Genomic DNA, 27,026 nt, shown 5'->3' with positions numbered 1-27,026 from the left:
CAGAAGGCTTTCTTCAGCATCAGCAGCATGCTGTAAGTTTCACTTGAGAATACTTTCCCCCGTCTGAAATTGTGATTACATTCTGCCTAGATTCTAAGACATCTTGGCTTCCTGGTGAGGCATAGGTGAACACTGCCCAACATACATGCCTCTTAGTGTGTTTTATTGATTACATAACATGAAAAGTTAGGTCAGCTCTGGTGAGGTTTCCCTAACACACTTTTCTTTCAGTATTGGCCGCTGGAAGACCTGCGTATTGATGTGAGTGGCCTTGGGAAGAAAAGAAATCCCATCTTCTGCGTAACGAGCTCGGAGAGAATAAACAAGGATAAGTGTAAGGAGGTCATTTGTCGGTCCCTAGGTGCAAAGCTTCATCTGAAAAGCCCCAAGCAGCTGATTACCCTGGGTTACACAGAATCTAGTCTCTTTTCCCTGTCTGCCTCTCTCCTTCAAGTGCACACACACACACACACACACACACACACACACACACAAGTTCACTTCCACTCATTAAATTTATCATCCATTGTCAAATCTTACTTTCTTATGTACACCTAGCTGTACGCTGAATTTTCTGCACGCAGAGCCAGCCTATCTCCCTTTCCCGATCTGTAACATCATTCAAACAGGCATTCAATGTGACAAGGTCTCAATGAGTTCAAGGATGTTTGTTTCTTTTGGATAAATATACATCCGCTGGCTCAGTCTTTCTCCCTCTGTTTTTCTGACTCTCTCTCCTTTTTCATGCAAACATACACCGAGTCTCTCACAACACGTGCGAATAAATGTCTCGAGGGCTCCTGAGTTCAATGTCACGCTGGGCAGAAGTGGAGCAAGAATGGAGGGAGAGCGTGCGGCGTGCGGGCGGGGAGACTCCCTTTCCAGCCAGCAGAGGGCAGCCGCCGGGAGGCGCTGGCGCGCGAGGGCTGAGCGGAGCCTCGCCTCGCTCGGACAGCCTCAGCCTCAGCACCTGGCGCGCCGGAGCGGGGAGCGCAGCCACTGAGGGCAGCGGCGGCGGCGGGAGCCAAGCGCGCAGCGAGCAGCGGCGCGGGCGGGAAGCAGAAGCCGCCGCCGCCGCCGCCGCCGCCGCGACGGACAGCCGGGCTCGGCGGCCGCCGGATCGGACCCCTGCCCCCTCCGCTTCGTGTCCCCGGCGCTGGGCGGCCGGCGAGTCTGGAGCCCGCGCCGTCGCCGGCCGCGTCCCCCGGGCATGGAAGGAGGCGGCAAGCCCAACTCGTCGTCCAACAGCCGGGACGATGGCAACAGCGTCTTCCCCACCAAGGCGCCCGCGACGGGCGCGGGGCCTGCCGCGGCCGAGAAGCGCCTGGGCACCCCGCCGGGGGGCAGCGGGGCCGGCGGGAAGGAGCAGGGCAATTCCGTGTGCTTCAAGGTGGACGGCGGCGGCGGCGGCGGCGGCGAGGAGCCGGCCGGGGGCTTCGAGGACGCCGAGGGGCCCCGGCGGCAGTACGGCTTCATGCAGCGGCAGTTCACCTCCATGCTGCAGCCCGGGGTCAACAAATTCTCCCTCCGCATGTTTGGGAGCCAGAAGGCGGTGGAGAAGGAGCAGGAAAGGGTTAAAACTGCAGGCTTCTGGATAATCCACCCCTACAGCGATTTCAGGTGAGGACTCCCTGTCGCCGCCCCACCCTCCCTTCCGGGCGCGCCCTTAAACGCGCTTCCCCGCTCTTGGGAGGGGGCGCACGGGGACTCGCGGGGAGGGGGTGCCGGGCTGGCGGCGGGCGGCGCCGCCGGAGGCTTGCACTCGGGCGACAGGCTCGACTCTTCCACAACTAGTTTCCACCTAGGAGGAGGTTGTCTGATGTGTTCCTGTTGCCCGGGCACCCCGGGGAGGTTCTCCTGCTTTGCCTCAGGAACTTTGGGGCCAGGTCGGGGAAGAAGGCCACGGTGACCCCCGGATGGGAGGATGCTAAGTTGTGCAGGGAAACTTTCCCTTCGGAGATGAGAGTGTAAGAAAGTGGCCAGAAAGTCGTCTTAGGGGTGCCACCCTCCCTCGCGCTACTCCCCCAAGAAGTGGGTCCCTCCCAGAGGGGAAGAAGGCGCCCCTGGGTTTGAGGAGAGGATGGGGCGACCGGAGACAGTGACTCACAGGTCCCAGCCGGTCCAGCCTCTCTCGCCTGTGGGGAGTGTTATTAGTCTGTCTCTCAACCGCTTATAGTCGCTGGGTATCCTCAGTGCCTTGCTTCAGGATAGTGGCTGGCAGGCTGAGGATTGGTAATTTGCGCTTGGAGAGTCCCTGACTTGAGATTTCAGTGGAGCTGGCGCTGCCAGGTGGGGCAGGAGCGTGACAGGAAGCCTCGAGTTCCCGAAACGGAGACAGGGGGCGTTTCCAGAGCCCCCTTCCTGAAACACAGGAACACCCTTTCTTGACCTTGGCTACTAGTCTATTTCAGAAATTTCTTTCCCGTTTCCCAACTCGGGAACACGGGCAGGAGAGCTGTCAGCTGTCAAGGAAACTCTACTTCGGCGAATTAAAATTAAGACATTTCCTGATCTTATTTGTCGCCCAAGTATTCATTCGGTTATAAGCATGTTTAGAGATTATCAAATGAAGGTCGTGAAGTAGATCCTCTTATTAGTGCGCGAACACCCTGCTGTCACGTTATATTAGCGCCGGAAGAAGGCTGGGCTTTTAATTTAAAAAAAAAAACCCACAAAAAAACCAAAATTAAAACTCTGGGTGACATCTATCTATCCATTTATTGCTGAAATTGTTCGGAAAGGAAAAAGAAGAAAAACAGTGTGTGCACAAACTAAGAAGTTTTAATAGGCGGCTGTTAAACAGCCAACGAATGTAGCAATAAAAAGAAGCATTACTTTGAGTTATGTTTACAAGCTAAGGGACATTGCCTTCAACTCCACGCCTTAATGGGAGCTGTCCACAGTTCTGAATGACATTAGCTATGGAAAACCCATACTCCTGCTACACAAAGCCTTGGAGCAACTAACTGTCTTCACCTTCTCTGAGATATCTATACACAACATATATTCTCAGAAATAAGTAGCCACTATTATTTATGAATAAGGTGAATGGATTTTAGGAAGTGTGGAATGTGTAGGGTTCTTACTTGCAGAACCACATAGCAAAGTCCAAAGGAGGACTTATAAAACCTAACAACATTTATAGTCTATGGAAAATGAAGAGTTTGACAGAAAAAATGTTCATATGAAAAGGATCTACTAAATAATCAAACATATTTCCTCCATTAGATACTTATAAACAAACTTATGAATGACCCTGTTCTAAGGTATATAAGATTTTCATGTTCTTTAGAATTTTAAAGGTTGAAATAAAATGTAGAATACTATCTGTACCTCAGTCTTCAATGGAAGTATATTGCAACCCATATTATAATTTTTTCATGAAAAAACTTTACATGGAAACAGCCTTCAGTCTTAATAAGAAAAGTAAGCATAGCTTTCCAGAAATATATGTAGTTCAATATTTACATGCAAATAAAATGCTAAACTTTGTTTATTTAATTTCACACTCAATTAAATGGTTACTTATGATACTTTTATTTCTTGAACAGTGTGAAAAGAGACTACACTTTTTCAAAATGGTAGACTATATCAAATAATTAAACTTTCATCAGTTACTACATAAAAACCATGGGGCCACCTTTCAGGAATCGGCATACTGTGCCAAAATCTTTTGAATGAATGAAATTCATGAAATTAAAGATTCTCCACATTTTCCCAAATGAATCATATGAGACAAAATATCTCTTTAAAACAAAAAAAAATTGTTACTAAACAGAGGAAGAAATTGAAATCAGTTGATGGTTTAACTTTATCATGCATTTTAAAGAAATGAGAGATGATTAAAGAGTGCTCTAATACCTTAAACAAACTCTACTGTGGAACAGTTTGGAATATTTGATTTTCCCTTGCATAATTGGAAAAAGGAAATGATAGACATAAATTAAACAGCTACTATGATTTAGGTTTTTAACTGGAAGGAATCTGAAAAAAATAGATTTAAAAACTCACAAGTACTATATACACCGGTTTTCTAAAACGACAAACTAAGGAAGAAATATAAATACTTGCTTGCATATGTTTAAGTCTTATTATTATTTCATTGGTGTCTTTACATGATCTTAATACCAATATAGGATTTCTCAAAATCTATAACATGTCAGGATAACATAATGAAAAAAGCAAAAATAAGAAAGACAATTCTGGCAGTATTTTTTTTTTTTCCTAAAGGAAAAGCCATATGGGAGTAATCACCCACACAACAGAAATGTTATAGTCATGATCTCTTCACCTCAGACCCTTCCCTGGTGAAGACACTTTCAGGGAAGTGCTTTGCTATGTTTCATACAAATGCCAAACGTAAGCTCAGTAATCATCTAGTGGCTGAAAAAGTGACACTTAAGAATACATTTCCATGGAGAACGGGGGAGATACCAGAAATTAAACATACCCAGGGCTTTTTCCTTCACTATCCTAAGCCTTTGCAGGGCCAGCTAAGTTTTGCAGGCAGCTCTTTGGTCAGCCCCACACTGCTGAGTGTAGCATGAGTTTGCCACTCCAGGGCATGTCAGGACTTTAACGCTGTGGCTAGAGGTCTAGTCCCTTCTCAGGATGATTGATTTCTAAGTCAGGCTCCTTTCTCCTTCCCTCAGGCAGCAGGGCTGTGCTCCCACTGAGACTCCCAGAGAGCTAGCTCGGTGTTGCTCTCACCCGCCTGGGCCCAAGAGTGCTATTGCTGTGTCTGGAGGGTAGTTTTCTCCTACCTCTGGTGTAAGTAGGGCAGAGGTCCTGTATTTCCCTTCCTTCTCAGGGGAGGATGATGTTAGAAACCTTCAGGGACTAAAGAGGCGTCAAATACCATCAATACTGTTGGAAATAGCTGGGGGGGGGAGCTAGAGAATTTAGTAAAAAAAAAAAATTGTATGTTTTTGTTTATCCCATGGTATATAATCACCCAAACTAGGGAAAATATAGTTACTTAAAAAATAAGATTACACTGATTTTTGTGTGGTGAGGACATGGTCTCAGTCTTACTGAGTTTCATGTGAACAACACACACACACACAAATAATTTAATTTGAAGGTTAAATATGATTTTGAGATTACTAACAGTGATTTTACATTTATTAGCTAAAACTTTACCTTTCATTCATTAAATAAAAAAGTGACACTGGTCAAGCATTGTGCTTTCATAGCCAATCCATAGTTATGATATAATCATTCAAGTACATTGAAAGAATAGCTAGAGGACTTTTGTGGATGTTTGTTATTACGTGAGTAATTTACCTTAGAAGAATTTATCAACAGATTATTTGTCATTTCAGAGATTCTGACATTATTTTGTTGGATCATGCTTACATAAGTACTTTTTTTAAAAATAATGCTCCCATTCCATATATATTGCCAGCAAACCTCTTGCCTCTGGTAAGGGAGGAAATTTTATATCTTGACTCATTATTTCTTCCACTGCTTTTCATCAATTAGTGTGAATAACTGTGAAAAGCTTATTGTGTCGTAAGTACACAAGGACTCTAGAGATGGGAGTCACTTCCTGAAGATTCTGCTGTATCTGGGCTTCCGTCTCCGCCTCATGTTGCATCTACAACTGTGCTGATGTCAGAGATCACTGATGTGTTCATTAGTGAAGGGAAGCTTCCTCCATAGAACAGTTAGTCAGAGAGAGAACGCTTGTTTCTAGGAGCTTCTCCTGAGAAAACAGTTCAACCTTCTGGGGTTTAAGGACTAATTAGCCTACTGCTATGTTATCTTTGTGCTGAATACACTGTATTCTCCCAGCAATGCTCATTTTATGTGCTTTCCATATCAACACAGCCAAAATTGACCGTAAGAATTTACTTTTTTTCCTGTTACGTGAACCTTTTTATATCTTATAAATTCAATTCAGTTCTTCTTAGTGGCTCTAGCAACTGTTAGGCCCAATTAAAGTGAAACTATTTGAAAGATTCGGAGGTATGAATTTATTCAGTTACTTTTTCTTAGTATACATGTAAACTATAAAACTTTAAATTTTATTAAATATTTCATTATTTAATTGCAGTTAATAGATATAGTGATCATACTATTAAAATATTACATGATATTTTCCATTTTTTTTCTGAGCAACTTTGCCTTTAAACCTACTTTTGGGGACATGGTGTAAATTGAGTCATTGGGCAGAAGCACTTTTACCAATTCATATTTAATTATGTGGGCTTGTATTTATGAACTTGCATGGTGAATAATAATGAAAGAGTTTCAAATGCATTGGAACCATTTATTACTTACCATTGTTATCATAGGGTCATTTAACAGAATCTAGTTAAACTATATCTGCTTGATCGAAAACCAGAACTCAAAATAACACCAACACCAGAAAACAAATTAAATAGTATTTGTAATTCTGCATTATTCCACTCAATGAACCCGTGTCCCCGAGTGAGTATGAGGCAAGCAAAATATATCTGTGATCCTGATGGGAGCATTTTGCTATCCTGAGTGTAATTCTTATGTTTAGCAGATAATTCACTCCCTTACTTGGAGACAAAAATTGGGTTTAGGATGAAGACTTTCCAATAGAGTTTCTTGTAAGTATCATACAAATTATGGCAGACCATCAGCACTGCAGGAAGAGTACTGAACATGTTCAGGGTCTGTGACAAATTTTCATTTTATCACGTTGGGCAAAGAAGTAGCAAACTATGAATTAGGCTGACACCATATATTTTAGGACGAGAGGTAGTGGTAATAAGAAAAATTCTGCATACACTAGGATAAAAAACTATTTTCACTTACATTTTCTTCTAAAAATAATTTTGTGTGTGTGTGTGTGTGTGAAGGCATCTTAATGCACAACTTAGCATTATTTCCCCCTCCACCAAAAAAAAAAAAAAAATCAGGGGAAAATGGCGGTGCTTCCTGGTTCATCCTGGAATTTTCTGTTTTTGCAAAATAAACCTCATGGCTCTATTAATTCTCTGTGTGTGTGGTGTGTGTGTGTGTGTGTGTGTGCGCGCGCGCGCACACGTGAGAGAGAGAGAGAGAAACTGTTCAAGGGACATCTGTATACAAGGGACATCTGATAAATGCTCATTTATCTGACACACTTCACCCAAGTTTGAGTGATAAAAATTGATTTTGTGGGGCTTCCCTGGTGGCGCAGTGGTTGAGAGTCCGCCTGCCGATGCAGGGGACACAGGTTCGTGCCCCGGTCTGGGAAGACCCCACATGCCGCGGAGCGGCTGGGCCCGTGAGCCATGGCCGCTGAGCCTGCGCGTCCGGAGCCTGTGCTCCGCAACGGGAGAGGCCACAGCAGTGAGACGCCCGCGTACCGCAAAAAGAAAAAAAAAAAAAAAATTGATTTTGTGACCCTTTTCAAGTTTATTCATTAATTTCCTCGTAATATTCTTCAACCGTTTGACCTAATAATTGACCACTCAGTTAAAGCAAGGTAGCAAAATTATGCATGCCTCAGATTTACAATTTAACAATCTTATTTACATAGACGTGTTTTTATTTTCAAGATGTTATTTATAACTCTAAAGAAGTAAGGCTAATTACATACACATAGAGTTAGCAACTGTTTACAAATTTTATATGTTCAGGTTTGTTTCCAGTATTTCAGTATTGTAAACAGTGCTGCAGCAAACATCTTTGTGCATGACTTTTCTTCATTATATTCTGTACCTGTTGATTTTACCAATTAATACTGCTATCAATTGAGACACATCTTAAAAGTATAAGTGACGTGGGTTCACCAGTGCTGATGTTCCTGTTTAGGTATTCACAGGCAGTTTTAGGACGGAAAGTCAAAATTGTCCTCCGTTCTATTCATCACAGAGTACATAGAGTGGTAAGAGAGATCTTATGTCATGTCCTGTTATCCAGTGTCTAATGATGTTATTGCGCTGCTTACAGTCCTTTGAGGCCGTCTTCCCATTACTCTTGAATACATTTGACAAACCTTACATGAGCTACGGGACCTTGCATAATTTCAACCTATGTGGGCAACCTCGTCACACACCACTCGCTTCCTCCCTGTCGTCAGCCACCAGGGTAAATTTTCAGCTCCTAGAACCAGCTGAAGTTCTCTCCTGCCACAGAGAGTTTGATGTGACATTTAACCCCACTGCCTGAAAATTCTCCTTTCACTTTTTGTCATTCTGCATCATAGCTTGTTTCTCCTTGTCATCTGGATTTCAGTTTAATCATTGTGATCACCTTCACCTCCACCACTCCCCATTTTATTTTCTCTCTGGGCCTCTTGTTTCATCAGAATTTATATTTTATGTATGTCCCTCCACTATAATTCAAGCTCACAACCTCATCAGTATTATTCAATTTTATATTCCTAATGCCCTAAAAATGCACATAATATACTTTTTTTTCCTGCTAAGCGTTCTCAGATGCTTTATTTTTTTACAGTTTTTTTGAGATATTATTTACCTACCGTTACGGTTCACTCATTTAAAGGGAATGATTGCTTTCTAGTATGCTCACAGAGTTGTGCAACCATTACCACAATCCATTTTAGAAAATGTTATCACTCTAAGAAGGAACTCCATACCAATTAGCGCTCACTTTTGTCTTTCTCCTTCCCTTCCTCCCCTCACAGCTCTGTCCAACCACTAATCTACTTTCTGCCTCTATAGAATTCTTTTTTTATTCTGGAAATTTCATATCAGTGGAATCATACAATATGTAACCTTTTGTTATTGGCTTCTTTCCCTTAGCATAATGTTTTCAAGTTTCGTCTGTGTTGCAGCATGTTTCAGTACTTTGTTTTGATATGCATATACCAAATTTTATCCATTCATCAGTTGATGGATATCCGGATTACTTTTAGCTTTCGGTTTTATGAATACTGCTGGTATGAACACCGTTATATATTTTTTGTGCAGAGGTGTATTTTCATTTATCTTAGAAGTGAAATTTCTGGGTCAACATAACAGACTTTTAAAAAATATTACTGAATGAATGGGCAAAGAATTAGTCTCCAACCAGAGTGTGCCACATTTATTCTTTACATTAATAAATCCAGATAAAGAAAGCTGTTTCTTCCCTTACAGCAATAGTTGGCATCCCCTCCTGTTGCCACCTGCAGGTACATGTCCCAACTATTACATTTTCCTGCCCAATATACAGAGGACTAAATGAAACTGCAGGGAGGTTAAGCAGCATAAACCTGGTGACATAGATAGATAGTAAGAACTGGGCCAGGAGTTCAGCTCTTTGGAATCTTGATTCTGTCACTCCAACTCTTTTACCTAAAAAGAAACGAGGCTGCCGATATAAATAATTCTCCACACCTGTGGGAAAACAGTATGTTAGACCTTATCATTTATTCTTCCTCCCTCCCGAAACCATCCCAAAATAATGTGAAAAAAACACAAAAATACATAGACAACTAGAAGAAAGAGGAGAAAGCAGAGAACAAGAGATCTCAAAAACATTTTGGAAAATAAAACATTTTGGAAAAGAAAGCTAATGGAGAAATTATTCTACTTATACAATCCTTCACCATTGAACTGCAGAAGTGTTCAGGAAATAAAGGGAGCAGTTAAGAGAGAATTTCCAGGAAAGCCAGGCTGAAACTAGGAGGATTAAGTAAGGGTCTCCTTAGTGAGTACAGAACTCTTTTTTTTTAACATCTTTATTGGAGTATAATTGCTTTACAATGGTGTGTTAGTTTCTGCTGTATAAAAAAGTGAATCAGCTATACATATACATATATCCCCATATCTTCTCCCTCTTGCGTCTCCCTCCCACCCTCCCTATCCCACCCCTCTAGGTGGTCACAAAGCACCGAGCTGATCTCCCTGTGCTATGTGGCTGCTTCCCACTAGATATCTGTTTTACATTTGGTAGTGTATATATGTCCATGCCACTCTCTCACTTCATCCCAGCTTACCTTCCCCCTCCCGGTGTCCTCAAGTCCATTCTCTACGTCTTCATCTTTATTCCTGTCCTTCCCCTAGGTTCTTCATAATGTTTTTTAGATTCCATATACATGTGTTATCATACGGTATTTGTTTTTCTCTTTCTCTTTCTGACTTACTTCACTCTGTAAGACAGACTCTAGGTCCATCCACCTCACTACAAATAACTCAATTTCATTTCTTTTTATGGCTGAGTAATATTCCATTGTATATATGTGCCACATCCTCTTTATCCATTCATCTGTTGATGGACACTTAGGTTGCTTCCATGTCCTGGCTATTGTAAATAGAGCTGCAATGAACATTGTGGTACATGACTGTTTTTGAATTATGGTTTTCTCAGGGTATATGCCCAGTAGTGGGATTGCTGGGTCATATGGTAGTTCTACATTTAGTGTTTTAAGGAACCTCCATACTGTTCTCCATAGTGACTGTATCAAATTTGCATTCCCACCAACTGTGCACGAGGGTTCCCTTTTCTCCACATCCTCCCCAGCATTTATTGTTTGTAGATTTTTTTTTTTTTTTTTTTGGCGGTACCTGGGCCTCTCACTGTTGTGGTCTCTCCTGTGGAGGAGCACAGGCTCTGGACGTGCAGGCTCAGCGGCCATGGCTCACGGGCCCAGCTGCTCCGTGGTATGTGGGATCTTCCCGGACCAGGGCACGAACCCGTGTCCCCTGCATCGGCAGGCGGACTCTCAACAATTGCGCCACCAGGGAAGCCCTGTTTGTAGATTTTTTGATGATGGCATCCTAACTGGTGTGAGATGATACCTCATTGTAGTTTTGATTTGCATTTCTCTAATGATTAGTGATGTTGAGCATTCTTTCATGTGTTTGTTGGCAATCTGTAAATCTTCTTTGGAGAAATGTCTGTTTAGGTCTTCTGCGCATTTTTGGATTGGGTTGGTTGTTTTTTTGATATTGAGCTGCATGAGCTGCTGGTAAATTTTGGAGATTAATCCTTTATCAGTTGCTTCATTTGCAAATATTTTCTCTCATTCTGAGGGTGGTCTTTTTGTCTTGTTTACGGTTTCCGTTGCTGTGAAAAGCTTTTAAGTTTCATTAGGTCCCATTTGTTTATTTTTGTTTTTATTTGCATTTCTCTAGGAGGTGGGTCAAAAAGGATCTTGCTGTGATTTATGTCATAGCGTGTTCTGCCTGTGTTTTCCTGTAAGAGTTTTATAGTCTTTAATTCATTTAGGCCTTATATTTAGGTCTTTAATTCATTTGAGTTTATTTTTGTGTATGGTGTTAGGGAGTGTTCTAATTTCATTCTTTTACATGTAGCTGTCCAGTTTTCCCAGCACCACTTATTGAAGAGGCTGTCCTTTCTCCATTGTATATTCTTGCCTCCTTTATCAAAATAAGGTGACCATGTGTGCGTGGGTTTATCTCTGGGCTTTCTATTCTGTTCCATTGATCTATATTTCTGTTTTTGTGCCAGTACCATACTATCTTGATTACTGTAGCTTTGTAGTATTGTCTGAAGTCAGGAAGCCTGATTCCTCCAGCTCCGTTTTTCTTTCTCAAGATTGCTTTGTCTATTCAGCGTCTTTTGTGTTTCCATACAAATTGTGAAATTTTTTGTCCTAGTTCTGTGGAAAATGCCATTGGTAGTTTGATAGGGATTGCATTGAATCTGTAGATTGCTTTGGATAGTATAGTCATTTTCACAATATTGATTCTTCCAGTCCAAGAACATGGTATATCTCTCCATCTGTTTGTATCATCTTTAATTTCTTTCATCAGTGTCTTATAGTTTTCTGCATACAGGTCTTTTGTCTCCATAGGTAGGTTTATTCCTAGGTATTTTATTCTTTTTGTTGTAATGTTCAATGGGAGTGTTTCCTTAATTTCTCTTTCAGATTTTTCATCATTAGAACTCTTAATCTGACATCAGAATGCTTGGAGCCTGGTCAGTTCTCCCCAGGCAGGACACTGGGGAAAAAATACCTCCAATGGGAGATGAGACACTTCAATGTCTTCCAATAAAAATTCTTATTTATTACTTAATGACCTTGCAAAAAGCCTCACATTTGTACACAGAGACTGTATGTATATTTTGGTATTACATCATCTGATATGATCTAAAAGCAAAAGATTACAGGACTTTTGAGAAAAGTCTTTATCATAAAAGAGAAAAACTAAGTCAGACAGCAAAAGAAAGTGCCGAGAACAAAGAAGCATTTGGGATAAGGGGAAACTCTACATTATTTAAAAATACTCTAAAAGTTATATCTTCAGAAAGATATTTTATCTGTACAGTAAGAACAATATGCTATGAAAAGAATACCCAGGATGTAGTAAGTTGGCACGTAAAGTCTAGGAAATCTCTCAGAATTAGGGCAAAAAGAAAAAGAGAAAACAGAAAATATAAGCAAAATAAAGGATAATTTATAAGGTCAAACTCCATAAAAGGAGTTTCAAGATGAGAACATAGTGTGAAAATGGACATATGGGATTAACAGAGACATTTTAAACAAAATTTTCCAGAGAGCAGGGAGTGAAACGTCTTTTCTGAGAAAGTCATAGAGCACTCAGCTCCAAGAAAGGAAAAGACCCCATCAGGAACCTCACACACCTCAGAACACCTCTGAATCAGAAAAAAGCAAAAGAAAACAAAACCCTAAAGCTTTCCTAAGAGAAAGTTATAAGCTTACAGTATTTCTCAAGAAGTGAGAAAATACTGTAAGCTAAATGATAGTGTGACAAAGTCTACAAAATTCTGAGACAAAGTGACATCTAAAAGAATTGTGTACCCTGCCATAATATGAAGATTAAAGAAAGCCAATTAGAATTCAAGAATTCTAATATTAACCACCCATGTATCCTTTCTTACAAAGTTATTGGATCATGTGCTTCAGCAAAACAAGGAATCACACCCAATAGCGTGAAAACAGAAGACGGGATATGGGATCTCACAAGGAAGAACCTTGAAAGAAAGTCCCAGGAGTACTCCTGAGTAGCTAGCTGGTCTTGAAGGAAACCAGTCTAGACAGGGACCAGAAAGCAGAGGCCTCTGGAGAAAGGCCTTCATGGGAGAGAAAATGGATAATCAGCAGTTGAAAAGTAGTGTTAATAGGTGGTCCACAGATCCTTTGGAACAAGATATCAATGACCTTCATATGAATACCTATTGAGACCATTAAATAGAAACAAATAAACAAAAGATCTTTATCAACTCCAGGATGATTTGAAGGTGTGTAAAAAAGGAAAAAAAATTACAATGCTTGGATCAGCAGTGAATAACACTTACCTGGCCATTTTAAAGTAAACAAGGTTGACTGATTTAAACAAAGATTATGGTCCAGTTATTCTGGGAGGAAAGAGAAAGGTAGATGAGGGTTGGGTGTCCTAAGAAAGCTAAATCCTCATCTGCCATAACTGGCAATTAGCAGGGTTTAAAGTTGATGTATCAGTTTCTTTTTGAAATGTGAATTTAATGTCAAAAGAAAAAATTAGGGTGTTTAAGAAGTGGGCATGTAGAGTGAAAGGAAGGGAGCTTATAATCTTCTTATAATCCTTTAATGCTATTTTACTTGTTAAAAAAAGATTATGGGTATGTTTTGAGGTGACATATAGCTTTGTTAAGAACACAGATTCTGGAGCCAGCCTGTTTGGGTCAGAATCCCAGTCCACCACCTTAGTATCTGGGCCTCAGTTTCCTTAATTATAAAACGAGGAAAAGAATATATATATATCTTATTGGGTTGTTGGGAAGATACATATTTTATATTTGTATTATGAATATATAGTGTCTAGATATGTAGTGCTTAGAAATAGTATACTTTGCTTCTTAATGCTATGTAAGTGTTAGCTAAAATTATGAAAGTAAAATTGGAGCAGAATTAAGGAGTGTGAACTATTTAAGAAAGGAGAATACTAAGTAGACGCTTGACAGTCTTCAGAATTCCTTTAGCAAATGTGTCAGTGAAGGCAGGGCCATGTAAATGATATGCTGTTCTGTTTTCTTTTTATCTTCAGGGAAGTCTGGGCAGCAGAAGCCCTGATGTGTAGTGGCCGTGTTTGTGTGTGCTCTGTGAAAAAAGTTCACTCATGAGGGAATTAGCATTGGAAAACATCTAATACATCTTCTATCTGCAAAATTTTCAAGATATAACAGTATTATCTTCTAAGTTGGTATAGAATGCTACAGTGTCGAACATTGAGAAATAGCTTTTAGGGAAAATTCTGATGACACTGAGTTGCCATTAATCCTTCCCATTACTCTTTATTTTCATCAGTAAATGGCATAAGCCATTTGGGATCTTATTTCAGATCAGTTAAACGTTATATATGAGTCAAATAAGATGATTCATAACTTGCTAATTTCTTTCATTTTCCTTTTTATGGTCAATTTTTTTTCCATTGGAATGTAATTGACTTATAATATGATATTAGTTTTCAGGGGTACCACGAAGTAAGCCAATATTTTTATACATTATGAAATGATCACCATGATTAGTCTAGTTACCATCACTATACAAAGTTATTACAGTATTATTGGGTATATTCCCCATGCTGTATATTACATTCCCATGACTTATTTATTTTATAATTGGAAGTGTGTACCTCTTAATCCCCATCACCTATTTATTATTTATTGTCAAATTTAATAGTCTATGAAAAATGGTTATTTAGAAATATAATTTAAGGAAAAATTCTTTTTTACATCATTTTAGAGCAGATGTCACTTATTGCCCTATGTTAGCATTGTTAGTTTTTAAAGAGAGTATACTTTATGAAAAATTATACAATCTTGGTTGTTTGAGAGACATGAACAGAGGCTGAGAAAATGAATATTGAAGGTTATATGAGTAATATTTTTAGGGAGAACGAGTATTCCTTATTTTTTTTGTAGAAGAGTCATTCATTGTTTAAATAATTATTTTTAAAAATAATCTTTGTTCTGAGCAATAAATTTGGTATTTGTCTTGGAAAATCATGTAAGTGAATTAGGATGAAGATTAGAAACAGATATATTGTCCAGGATTCAGTTGTATTTTTTTAAATATATAAAATAGCAGAAATATGTGCTAAAATTACCTAGTTACGGTTGTACATATATTGAATAATATAAATAACCCCAGAATCCTATTAACTTAATTATTGATTATACTAATCATTCATTGGCTATCCATTTATGTTAGTGACACTTAGGCTTCCAGGCTCAGAGAATACTTTAAGAATCAGATGAAATCTGTGGATTCTCAGCCTAGAAAAGTACATGTATTCACAAAATTTTTGTTTGTGATTTTAAGAGGTTTGTGGTTCCCTTCAAGCACATTTATTTTCGGACCCCAAGTTAAGACTTCTTGAACTATTATTTTTACACAGAAATATGATACTAAAAACAATGCATGGAAGACAGAGTTTTGCTTGGACATTTAAGAATTAAAGCTGTAGTTAGACAGATTTGCCTTGAGAGGGAGAGAATTCCATCAGCCAAGTTAGTTCACTTTTGAGGCTGGATACCTCATCCACAGGGATTGAATAGAGACAATCATTCTGTTGTTGGGTCAGTCAGCATAATCAAGCACAGAGTTATAGCTAGAATATATTTGGGGTGAGAAGAGGCTAAATTATTTTTTTGCAGAAGATATTTATCTGCCTGAAAGAGCTAATTGAACTAACTGATAAATGATAGCATTACCTGCAAAGTTAATTAAGAGAGTTTATTATAAGAAAAATATATTAAAATATATCAGTAACTTTCCTATATGTTAACAACTGTGATTGAGGATATTTAATAGAAAATAATACCACTGACTACAAAAACCAAAAATATAAACTATATGTAAAAAGATGAGTTATACAGTAGGTAATATTAACCAAATAAAATAACTGAGTAAAATGCATTGTTATCAGTTTACAACAAAATTAAATCCAAATAGGTTTAGATTTATAAAAGGTAAAAATAACTTAAATCAGAGTTCCTAGAAAAATATTAGTGAATTATTTAATAATATTGCCATGGGGGAAAGCTTTCCAACATTCGACTCCAAAGACTCTGTAAATTGTTGAAACTTTTCTAAATGTCAGTTTGACCCTATAGAAAAAGTCCTTGAAAATGTATAGGCCCCTACCTAATTTTACAGAAAAAAATATGACACGTGTAAATACATGGATACAAGGATGATTCCTATAAATACTTTTCATAATAATAGAAAATTATAAACAAATATAACCTGAGTAAAATTTCAACCCTATCCTAAACCTCTGGTTATCAGTTATTCTCCATATCTCTGCCCTGTCTTTTCTTCATAGAACTTCTCACAGTTTATTATACTAAATGTTTTGTTTATCTCATTTGATTAGCTACCCTCATCTATAATTTAAGCCTAATTTAGGAGAAGGGTTTTTTTTATTGTTGTAACCATTTTATTCCTAGGGCTAGATGCATGCATGGCACAAAGTAGGCACTTCATAAATATGAATGAATGAAGAAATTTTATGAACATTATGCTTAATCTTGATTTTTTTTTTTTTTTTTTTGCGGTACGCGGGCCTCTCACTGTTATGGCCTCTCCCGTTGCGGAGCACAGGCTCCGGACGCGCAGGCTCAGCGGCCATGGCTCACGGGCCCAACCGCTCCGCGGCATGTGGGATCTTCCCCGACCGGGGCATGAACCCGTGTCCGCTGCACCGGCAGGCGGACTGCGCCACCAGGGAAGCCCCTTAATCTTGATTTTTATACACAATTTCCAACAACCAGATGGTTTTTTCCCCTATATTTCCTGCAACGAAACTAATTTAGTGTAGATAGTTTAATCTGACATACAGAGACATGTATTTAGAAATAAGATTTTATGCCATTTAAAATAACATATATACATACTTGTATTAATTCTGTTTACTGTAATGCTTGTTTTTATGTAGTTTAAAAAATTTGGGGGAGATATATATTGTGGATCTTTTGGGATGGCTCTTGTTTCACAGCCCTATAAAAACTATTTAAATGTCATTGCCTTTGTAATCAATGCTGTCTTCATCAGAATAGTTGAAATATATCTCTCTGGGTAATGACATTAAGAAAGAATGACACATTTACTTTCTTGTATGTAGCTTTTTTTTTTTTTTTTTACTTTTGCCAAATCGCACTGCTTGGTGTAACAGCAGTGCACATTTCCTTTCAAGCCCTATTGTATAGAGTTGGAAAATTAGCACTGTCTCTATAGGTATAATTAATAAAAGATTGAGTCAGTGTTTTGAAAGAGGATTAATTTTGAATTTTAGCTCTGTGGTAAGTAGCTTTTTTTTACTGTGTTCACCAAAGAACAAAAATTCCAACCAAAAATTTTCTGAGTAAGCACTATTAAATTGATCCTTGTGTAGTTAATGGAAAGGATATCATATATCTTGATACAAGAAAATTGAAGTTGACATAATTTTCAAAAGGAAAGGGAACTTGAATCTGAGAAGACAGTGATAATTTGGTTTTTGCACCTAAAAAGCAGAGCAAATAGAGAGCAAAATGAAAAACACATTGGACAACTTTTACAGGAAAACTGTCCCTTGAACCTAAAAGATAAGTAGTTGGGACTGACCTGTGACAACTGCAAGACTTGTGTTTTGTGAACCTCCATGTACGTCAAAGGAAGGAAGTAATGGGAAACAAAGTCATCCGATAGACCTGAGGACAGGTAGACCTACCGCATAAACAACAGGTATTTGCTGGAAGAACAGCTGAAACTGAGATGGGATTTGCATAACACAGTAGTGGGAGCTCTGCAGTCATTTGAAGAGGAAAAATGCTGTTCCCAGGTTTGTGACAGGAAATACATGTTAAGGGCCTGGAACAATTTAACATACCAGGTAGTAGGGAAGCTGTCAAAGAGAACCAGGGTAATATTAAAAAATATGAGTCAACTTGAAAAAAGCCAAGATGGGCTTCAGAAAAGCATAAGAATTTCAATGAGTTCAAACTTAATAGAAGTTTAAATTTAAGTTCATAATAATATAAGAAATCATTACCCACTGAAGCTCATAGGGACCCAATTCATTACCTTGAAACCTGGGTGAGTAAAAGGAAAGAATCAAGCTTTTCCTATATTATCTGACCCAATGTATAACCAAATAGTAGAGGAGGAAAAGAATGTCCTTATAAAATTATTAAAGCCAATACATGAAAAGATAATGATACAATTAGAAAATAACGATTTTACCACTCCCATTCAATGAATGCATCTAGCTGTTGGCATCCATAGGTATTCAAATACAGAGGGTGGAGGAATACGATGAACTTGCACCTGGAGCGTGTGATCAGCAAAATCCAGTGTTGGAGAACTGTCAGGCCTGCTAGCCAGGCTCTTTAACAGATAAATAGTAAGGAAAAGAATGGGATGAAGGAGAATTTGTAAATTAAGAGACGTTCTGAAAATGGAGGTTTGGACAGAGCAAACTATACAATCTAGGGATGCACAGTTGTGATGGAACTATAGAAAAATTTAGGGAAGCAACTACTACGAAAGGCAGCAGAGCTGTTATTTTGGAGGGTGGGAGGGGGCTGTGATTGAGACTATACACGTGGATGGGCTTCTTGGGTGGGTGGCCAAGTTCTATTTCTTGTCCTGGGTGGTGATTTCAAGGTTGTTTGGTTCATGATAAATCACTGTTTTCTCTAGTTTTCTGCATTTGTTTTATTTTATAATAAAAAGTAAAGGAAAAAAAGGGAAGAGGTCTTAATTTTCAAAAAGAAAGATCAATATATAATGAAAAGAAGTACAATATTACTGTTTATCTCTCTGTGTTACTCAGAGATCTGATTTGTATTTACAACAAAACCCTAACAATGCTAAGGCAAAGCAATTGGATGCAACTTTATGGTGGGAAAATGACTCAGACATTATCTCAGAAAAGTCAGAACCTTAAGTCTTTTAACTTGATTTGAGGAGAGATATTCAGCCTCTTTGAAGCTAATCTGTAAAATTTGAGAAGGTAATATCTGTCCCCTTAAGAATGTTATGATAATAAGATGATATAGGAAAAGTGCCTGACACATAGCCAATATGTGATAAATATTAAATTCCCTTTTCACTTTCTTTTGTTATCCTGTTAATGTTATATAAGTACAAATAAATAAATTATAGTGTTTTTTCTAAAAGACGTGAGATTACACACATGAATTCACTCATTCAGTAAATATTTATTGAGTGCTGAGTATGTTTTCAGGGACGGTTAGGCGTTTTAGATATGAAAAAGAATGAAGCCAAGTCAGAAGCTTTCAGAGGCTTTTTGTCTACTAAAGAAGACAGGCACATAAGGATGTAATTTTAATGGAAGGAAAGAATGCCAGTAGGAAAACTGTATAAAATAATATACCACTAGAGAAAATCATGATGTGTTAATTCCATAATATTTAATCATCAGCTAAATTTTAGTATTTTTCACTATTTCTCAGATTTCTTTTTGGTAAATGATTACAAATAATCAGTACTTTTGCATGTTTTTTTTGTTTTTCTTTTTTTTTTTTCCTAAAAAGCAATTACCCTGCTGGGGTAAAACTCTCACATTTTTAACATTTAAATCTTTATTAGTCCATTGTTACACTGTTGTGATTCCAGAAAGCATAAAGTATTTTCAGGCTTGTTTTAAAAATCAATCAAATGGAGAATTATTTCAGAATTGTGTGCTTAAAAGAGAGAAAAATCCATTGGAAAATAGCAAAGGGATTTATTTATTGACTGAAAAGTGGAGTGCCTCTATATCTCTTTCCTATGTAAAATAAAGGTAATGGCTATCCTTCTGTATTAACAAATCATGTTGGAAAGAGAGAGAAAAGCTCTTAACCTACTTTCCTATCTTCAGTTTTTGACTTTATCATGCTTGCTAATTGTCTGGGTGTCCTTTAACTGTCTATTTCCATGATTCTTTCCCAGAGGCTTGGTTTAATTTTAAAAGTGTCTTGTATTCAGCCCTAATTATGTGAAAGCTCACTATAGGCAAACAGCAAGAGATAGTAATGACCAAAATGTCTTCTTAAATCAGTGCCAGGATACCACAAGCACAATGCTATAAACGTTTAGTAACTAGGAAATACCACTATATAAGGTAATACTTAGAAGCTAGTGATGTTTGAAAATAGGATTCCTTCCTAGAAACATAACTTCACTAACTGTGATGTTTTACATATATAATTCTGTGGTTTTATACATTTTATTTCTCTTATCAAGTGTTTAAAGAAGCTGAATACCCAGACAGTCTCAAATTCTTTTCATCATCAATAACTATACCTGAGGTGGTTCTACTTTATTTGAGTTAGAATAAAGTTAAAAAAATATGCAATCTGTGTGCCTAGAAATACTGTCCATTGTTTTCTTTGAAAAGCATGCTATTATGTTGACTTAAATGCCCACAGTAAATCAAGAAATTAAGCATTATCTGTTACTGTTATTTTTATATTCATTTAATGGGGGAAAGATTACTGTTGAAATGTTTTAACTGGTCACACATGGGAAAAGCAACAGTCAGTGTTTTATTCTACAAAAGATGGTCAGAATGCAGCCTTACCTGTTATGTTCAAACTGTGTGTCAGACACTGTTCTAAGTGTCTTTATATTATCTCACTGAGTCCTTAGAGTAACCCTGCAACAGATACTATTTGTGTCATACTACAGCTTAGAAAACCAAATTATGGAGAGGTTAAGCAGTCACACAGCTTAGAAGTGGAGAAGCTGGGATTTGAACCCAGGGATCTGTGTGAGAACTCAGGATATTAACCACTATCTTTTGTCCCAGAGGAATTCAGTCATGTCCTGATCCAGTGACTCAGTCTTTTTCTCTGACTTTACAAAAATGTACTGTTAGAACATATATTCTTTTTCTGGCCATAAGAATCTTAGTTATTCAGCTAATAGTCTTGAGTGGGAAATGGTGCCCCGTTAGCCAAATACTGGCTGCAGTTTTCTGAGAGCTTCATTTCTAGTTCATCATGTTGGACTGGATCCTATGTGTCAACACCTAATTATTTCAGATGCTCATTTGTTTTTCTAAAAAGCTAAATGTTTGACAGTAAAGAGTTCAAGGTAAATCCTAAAAACTGAAATGTTCTTATCCAGGCAGGCAAATAAAATGGAAATAAAACTATAATGACTTCTTTTGACTCTACTCAAGTGTAATACTCCAGAAAATATAAGAACCAGTGAAAACAATTCTACTTCCTAAAGATACTTGTAATTTCCTTTCATTATGTTTTTCTGCATTCTTTTCAGTGATAGTGCTTATATACCAAAATGAACAGACTATTCAAATGAAAATAGCAATGAAGAGCTGTACTAATGAGGAAAGGCATTGAAAGGTACCACCATATAAATGGTAGTAATAACCACCAAATAACATCTACCACCATATAAATGTTAGATAGCTTATAAATTGGAGTTTATTAGAATAATAATGGATTACAATTGCTTGGGAAAATTTAGAAGGGTTTTTATTAGACTTCGAGTCTGCTGAAAAAAGGCAGCTAAGAAAGGCAAGAAACAATGTAAGGTAACAGTGTACGGTTTTATGTGGCAGATGCCCAAGAAATTCCCCCCAAACTATAGTCCTGCTGTACCTCTGAGACCATTTCCTCAGGTTTCCTGAAGTCTGATAACAGGATGGTCTACCGAATGGAATCACTGTTTCCAAAAACAATTATTTCATAACTCACTATTACTTATTGGGACTGTGGAGCTAGAAATAACCTGAGAAACTAAATCCCAAACAGAATTAGGAGCACCAAAAACAGAGATACTGGAGAATTAGGAAAAATCCTTCTGAAGCGTATCTGTTTAAAAATAGAATTAATTTTAAATTTTTGGAAAAATGAGATAGGTGATATTATCACCAATCATCAAGATCAGAATTTCCTGGAGAATGATGAATAATTAAAATGTATTTCATCATTTATCCTCTCTAAGTAAATTTAAATTCTTTGTCTATAAGAAACATGCTCACGGGGAGGGGGAAGGGTAAGCTGGGACGAAGTGAGAGAGTGGCATGGACATGTATACGCTACCAAATGTAAAATAGATAGCTAGTGGGAAGCAGCCACATAGCACGGGGAGATCAGCTTGGTGCTTTGTGACCACCTAGAGGGATGGGATAGGGAGGGTGGGAGGGAAATGCAAGAGGGAGGAGATATGGGGGTATATGTATATGTATAGCAGACTCACTTCCTTATACAGCAGAAACTAACACAACAGTGTAAAGCAATTATACTCCAATAAAGATGTTAAAAAAAAAAAAAGAACATGCTCAAAGCATTTTCATTTAAACAACACCAAACAAAACAAACCCTTGGCTCTTGGTTATTTTTGCTACTTCCATAGTTTACCTTTTACCTTTAGAGACTTGTAACGATGAATTTATTTTCACTCTTTCTCCCTTGCTTATCATTACTCCTAAACCCTGCATAACCTGGCTTTCCATTTGAGCAGTATGCTGAAAAAACCAACCAACCAACCAACCGACCAACCAACCAAACAACAAATCTTGTAAATGTCATTTAACCTCCTTGTTTCTAAATCTAGTAAACACTTTCCAGACCTTATTTAACTTGAACCCTTATTGGCACTTGACACTCCTTCTTGACTTCTCTGACCCTTCTCTTCTCTGACTATCTTCCTACATCTCTGCCCACTGCTTCTGCAGGTCCCTGTCAGGCTCTAGCTCTTTCACCCTTAGCTTAAATGTTGTTGAGTCTCAAGATCCAGCTTCAAGGCCCCTTCTCTCATCTCTGTACATATTCTCCTTGGGAAATGTCATCCATTGCCATCTCTTGAACTACTATTGCCTACATGCTAGTGATTCTCTGATCTAGTCCAGCCCAGGGTATATGCCTTAGCATCAGACCATGTATCCAACTGCCTCTTTGATTTATTATGTTACCTTTGACCTGATGGCTAAAACTGCTCTTCAACTTATGTTTCCTTAAGAATGGAGTGATTAACAATGGTACTTAACCCTAAATCTCATTATTATCCTAGGCTCCTACTTGTTTTTCCCTGGCACTCAGCCTATACTGCACAGGTGTGCACATGGGCATGTACACACACACACACACACACACACACACACGACTTACCATGCCTTACTTCTTCTACCTCCTAAATATCTCTTGAACAATCCTACCACTTCCATGGATCATGTCCTCTTCCTCTCTGATTTTTCTGTTATGACTTATCCATTGGCTTCTAGTGTGGCTCCACTTCTGTCTTCCAAACCAGCACCACATTGTACCTACTACATTTTGCTTCTTTGTCAACATACATACAATGGTCTTTCATGTGTCTATATTTTTTCACATTTTCCAAACCATTTAATATGAGTCTAAGGACAAAATCAAAATTAAAACCTAAGTAGACAACTTTATCTAGTTATTCTTTGGAGTTAGGCAGAGAAACAGTGCTGGGTTACAAAATTAAACTAGAGATAATAAACCAGAGCCAGACAATTTGCAATGAAATTCAAGAGGCAGGGCTCTGGAAAAATTCTCTGAAACTCCACAGCCATGTGATTCAATTTAATACTGATTTACTAATCACCTAGTATGTACCAGCCACTGAGCTAGACCCAGGATAAAGCACTGAAGAAGGCAGACATCACTCCTGCTTTTTCTGAGCTTTCAATCTCCTGTGAAAGACATGCATTAAATGAGTAATGAGAGATGATCACTGTAATAAACTACAGTGTAATATATGAAGGAACAGAGCTAGAGGTTTTGTCTAATCCAGAGGGTTAGGAAGAGCATCCATGAAAATGTGACAATTGAGCTTAGAATTCAAAGACAAATAGGAATTTGTTAATTAATTAATTAGTGAATTAAACCAGGAGTTTCAGGTATGGTTGAGGATAGAACTAAAAAATCTGATAAATGACACTTGTAAGGAAGCAACTGCTGACAATATTTTGAGTTATTTTCCACCAGTATTAGTTGGACAGATAAGATAGGCTCATGATAGATAAATAGATAGATAGGTAGATAGATAGATTGACAGGTAATATTTAAGTACCTCTTAAGGATCACACCGCATATTTCTTTCTTTTGTAATGTGTCATTACAGCCTTTGTCTATTTTTCCTCTGGCATGATTGTATTTGAGTATACTCCCATTCAAGGCTCAGATTTCCCACAAATCTTTCAACACATAAATGACCGTCCCTTTACTCTGCATTCTCTTGGAATTTATTTATAATTCATATTCCATTATCTTGAGACTGCGTACACTTTCTGGTTATTTTAGCCATTCTATTCTTTCCTCAGTTTTTTTCAAATTCCTCTCAGAGCATTTATGTCTTCAACCTCATTTCAGTTTTGTTCCCTCCCGTACCATTTATCTGAATAAATTGAATGTCTTGTTCTAAGACATGCTTCAAACATATCTTACTCCAAATATGGTAAAATTCTTCTTCTGACTTTCTTATAGAGAAATAGATATCAAAAATATTTGAATAGTGCAATTATGGTTTTATTTTATTTTGTTTAATATGATTTCTAATCTGATTGATAAATAAAACTATATAGGTTTATATAGAATTGCTTGTATGTGTGTTTTTCTAGAGCAAGTTATACCTGTATTACTCTCTTTTTTTTTTAAAGTTAACATTTTTTCCCAAATTTATTTATACCCATATTTTTAAGTTGAAATTCTAAAGGGAGATTTTAGAGATTTAATGTGCATACTTAGATTTTTCTGAAGGAAAAAAAAGGGCAAGAGTATCTAGTAACATTTTGAAAAGAAAACTAGTAAAATGATTTGTCTTATAAAACAATAAAAGTTCTTTTAAAAAGAATTATTTCTATGATTTAAAAAAGTTTTTAATCTACCGGTAATCTATATACACTATAGGAAAGGTCATTTAATCCAATAGCAAATTTTACATTTTTATATTTATATCAGTATAATTGATTTAAGCAACATGTTATTGTTGTATTAATTTTTTAAAGACCTTTAACTTTTTCACATCTTATATTTGATAACAGCAACATAGGCATTGTTATAAGATTTTCATGTTCTGAATACTTTGAAAGGCTTAGAATAAAACATATATTTTTACATATATGTTTACATAATTTTTTTCAAGAATCAAAGTACAGACAGAAACCATAACCATGATTTTATTCTTTTTTTTTTTTCTCTGACCAAAGTACTCAGTTTCGTCCAGAAATTTAAAGAAATATTGGCAACTCTCTCAAGGCTTGTAAGAACTTGAAGAGGGGGACTGAGTTATGAGATAAATGTAAATTGTCACTCTTTCCATATGTGTATTACTCTTTATGTAATGATAAGATGCATATTAAAAATGTGGTGGTTTCAGATGTAGAGAACAAATGTAGGGACAGCAAGGGGAGAAAGTGGGGGGTGGGATGGGTGGGATGAATTGGGAGATTGGGATTGACATGTATGCACTAATATGTATAAAATAGATAACTAATAAAAAAATAAAAGAAACAGAGCGGAACTACAAAAAATATGTGGTAGTTTTCCTGAAGATTTCATAGACAATCTGGCTAGTATTCCTGATGACAAAGCATATTATACTGGAAAAGCTGAGTGCTAAATGTATATGAAGATTTGAAATAAAGTGATACCTCAAGAAACAAATCTTCTGGGAATAGAGCTTGTGTGTATAAAGTCCAGCCATGTTAATATACTCACACATTCACATACATGCACCTACATACTTTATAAAATGTATGAAGCAGGGAAGCACACACACAACTGCAGTGGAGAGCTCCCTATTTGTCTTGATCTATTTCATGACCAACAGGGCAGAGTCTGGGCAAAGTTGTGAAGTATGAATAATGTGTCTTTTCCAACAGCATTTTCCCTTTTCACTCTTGAGCCTCTTTCCCATTAAAACAGAAAAGTATCTGACATTAATCATTATTAATGATATTTAGACTTAAGTGTATGCACACTGAAGTGATTTTATGCTATCTTTCTACTTACATTTTTATATCTAATGGTAGACAAGAAATTTTTCACAGTGGAAAGAAGTGAGCAAATTATACTTGGATGAGGGTAGGTGATGGGAGCTGTACAGAGAAGACCCTTAAATCATATGAGGCTTACTTGGCTGTTCCTGAAGGTAAAGCTGACTTAATGCTTTGGAATGATCCAAGGAAAGGTCAGAAAGTACAGTTGAGTATAAGAAATGGGGCTGAGGTTGAAGAACATAAATTTGTAGTGCCATCCCTGGCATGGTTGTGTGGTTTTTCTCTAATAGTTCTGCATTTCTGTGTATACAGAGAGAATTCAGACTGTAGCCTAGATCCACATTTACGTTTGGCTGGTGGATGTGTTTGAATGAAAGATCGCTAGTGACTCAGTGGGCTAGAGAATGAGCGCTCAAGGTGATCCACAATGAGGTCTAGTGGGTTTGGGAGAGAAAGGTTTGAATGAATAGGTAAAAGACGTAATGTGACTATCTAATAGAAAGAGAGGACTTGGCTGGCCTAAGATATCTTAAGGGACAAATGCTGATTTTATACCACATCTAAATTAGGAGCAAAGCTAGTATCAGATTCTATATTAGAGGGGTGCTGCAAATTATCTGGAAGTTTGTGGCAGTATGTCTCTCCCAAGATATATCTTATAAAATTCAGAGTGGTAGTGAGAGTACTGATTCCAGGAAGGTTAGCGGATCATATTTTCCCAGAAATTATATTGCCACTTATTTGTTTCTTCCAAATAATAATCGTTGTTTGGGAATTCTGAGGTTATGTGCTACCTACATACAACATAGAGTACGTGCTTTTATGTTCACACATCTCTTACTGAAAATGCATTACATTCATTCTGCACTTTCTTGTTTTAAATCACATAAATACTTGTACTTTAAAATATGTTAATAAAGCATTCAATTTTCGTGATATTGAAGAATCTTGTCAGTTTTAACATCATTTCCTGATGTACATGCAATGTCTAAAAATACACCTAAGATAATATTAGATTAATTCTAAAAGTTGGAAGTGGACACAAAAGTTAACTTACATCTAATAAAAATGCATTACTATTAGTCCTGGTATAAGTCACAAAATAAATATTCTCTATTTCATCCTTATAATAAATTTTGCTACAGTTCATAATGTAAGCTTAACATA

At 37.5% G+C, this 27,026-nt stretch overlaps 1 protein-coding gene across 1 annotated transcript in view; it reads left to right on the top strand.

Moving 5' to 3' along the window:
• The first annotated feature begins 1,082 nt into the window (after positions 1-1,082).
• HCN1 (hyperpolarization activated cyclic nucleotide gated potassium channel 1) overlaps positions 1,083-27,026 on the top strand; it is a 432,442-nt gene continuing 406,498 nt past the window's right edge. Inside the window, exon 1 of the mRNA XM_030881974.2 lies at positions 1,083-1,620. Coding sequence (XP_030737834.1) covers positions 1,211-1,620 — 410 coding nt within the window. The 5' untranslated portion in view covers positions 1,083-1,210. The remainder of the gene's footprint in view (positions 1,621-27,026) is intronic.

This window comes from Globicephala melas, chromosome 3, assembly GCF_963455315.2.
Source record: "Globicephala melas chromosome 3, mGloMel1.2, whole genome shotgun sequence".
NCBI classification, from domain to species: domain Eukaryota; kingdom Metazoa; phylum Chordata; class Mammalia; order Artiodactyla; family Delphinidae; genus Globicephala; species Globicephala melas.
Note: the sequence above shows the minus strand (reverse complement) of the source record. Positions and strands in the feature narration are given on the sequence as shown.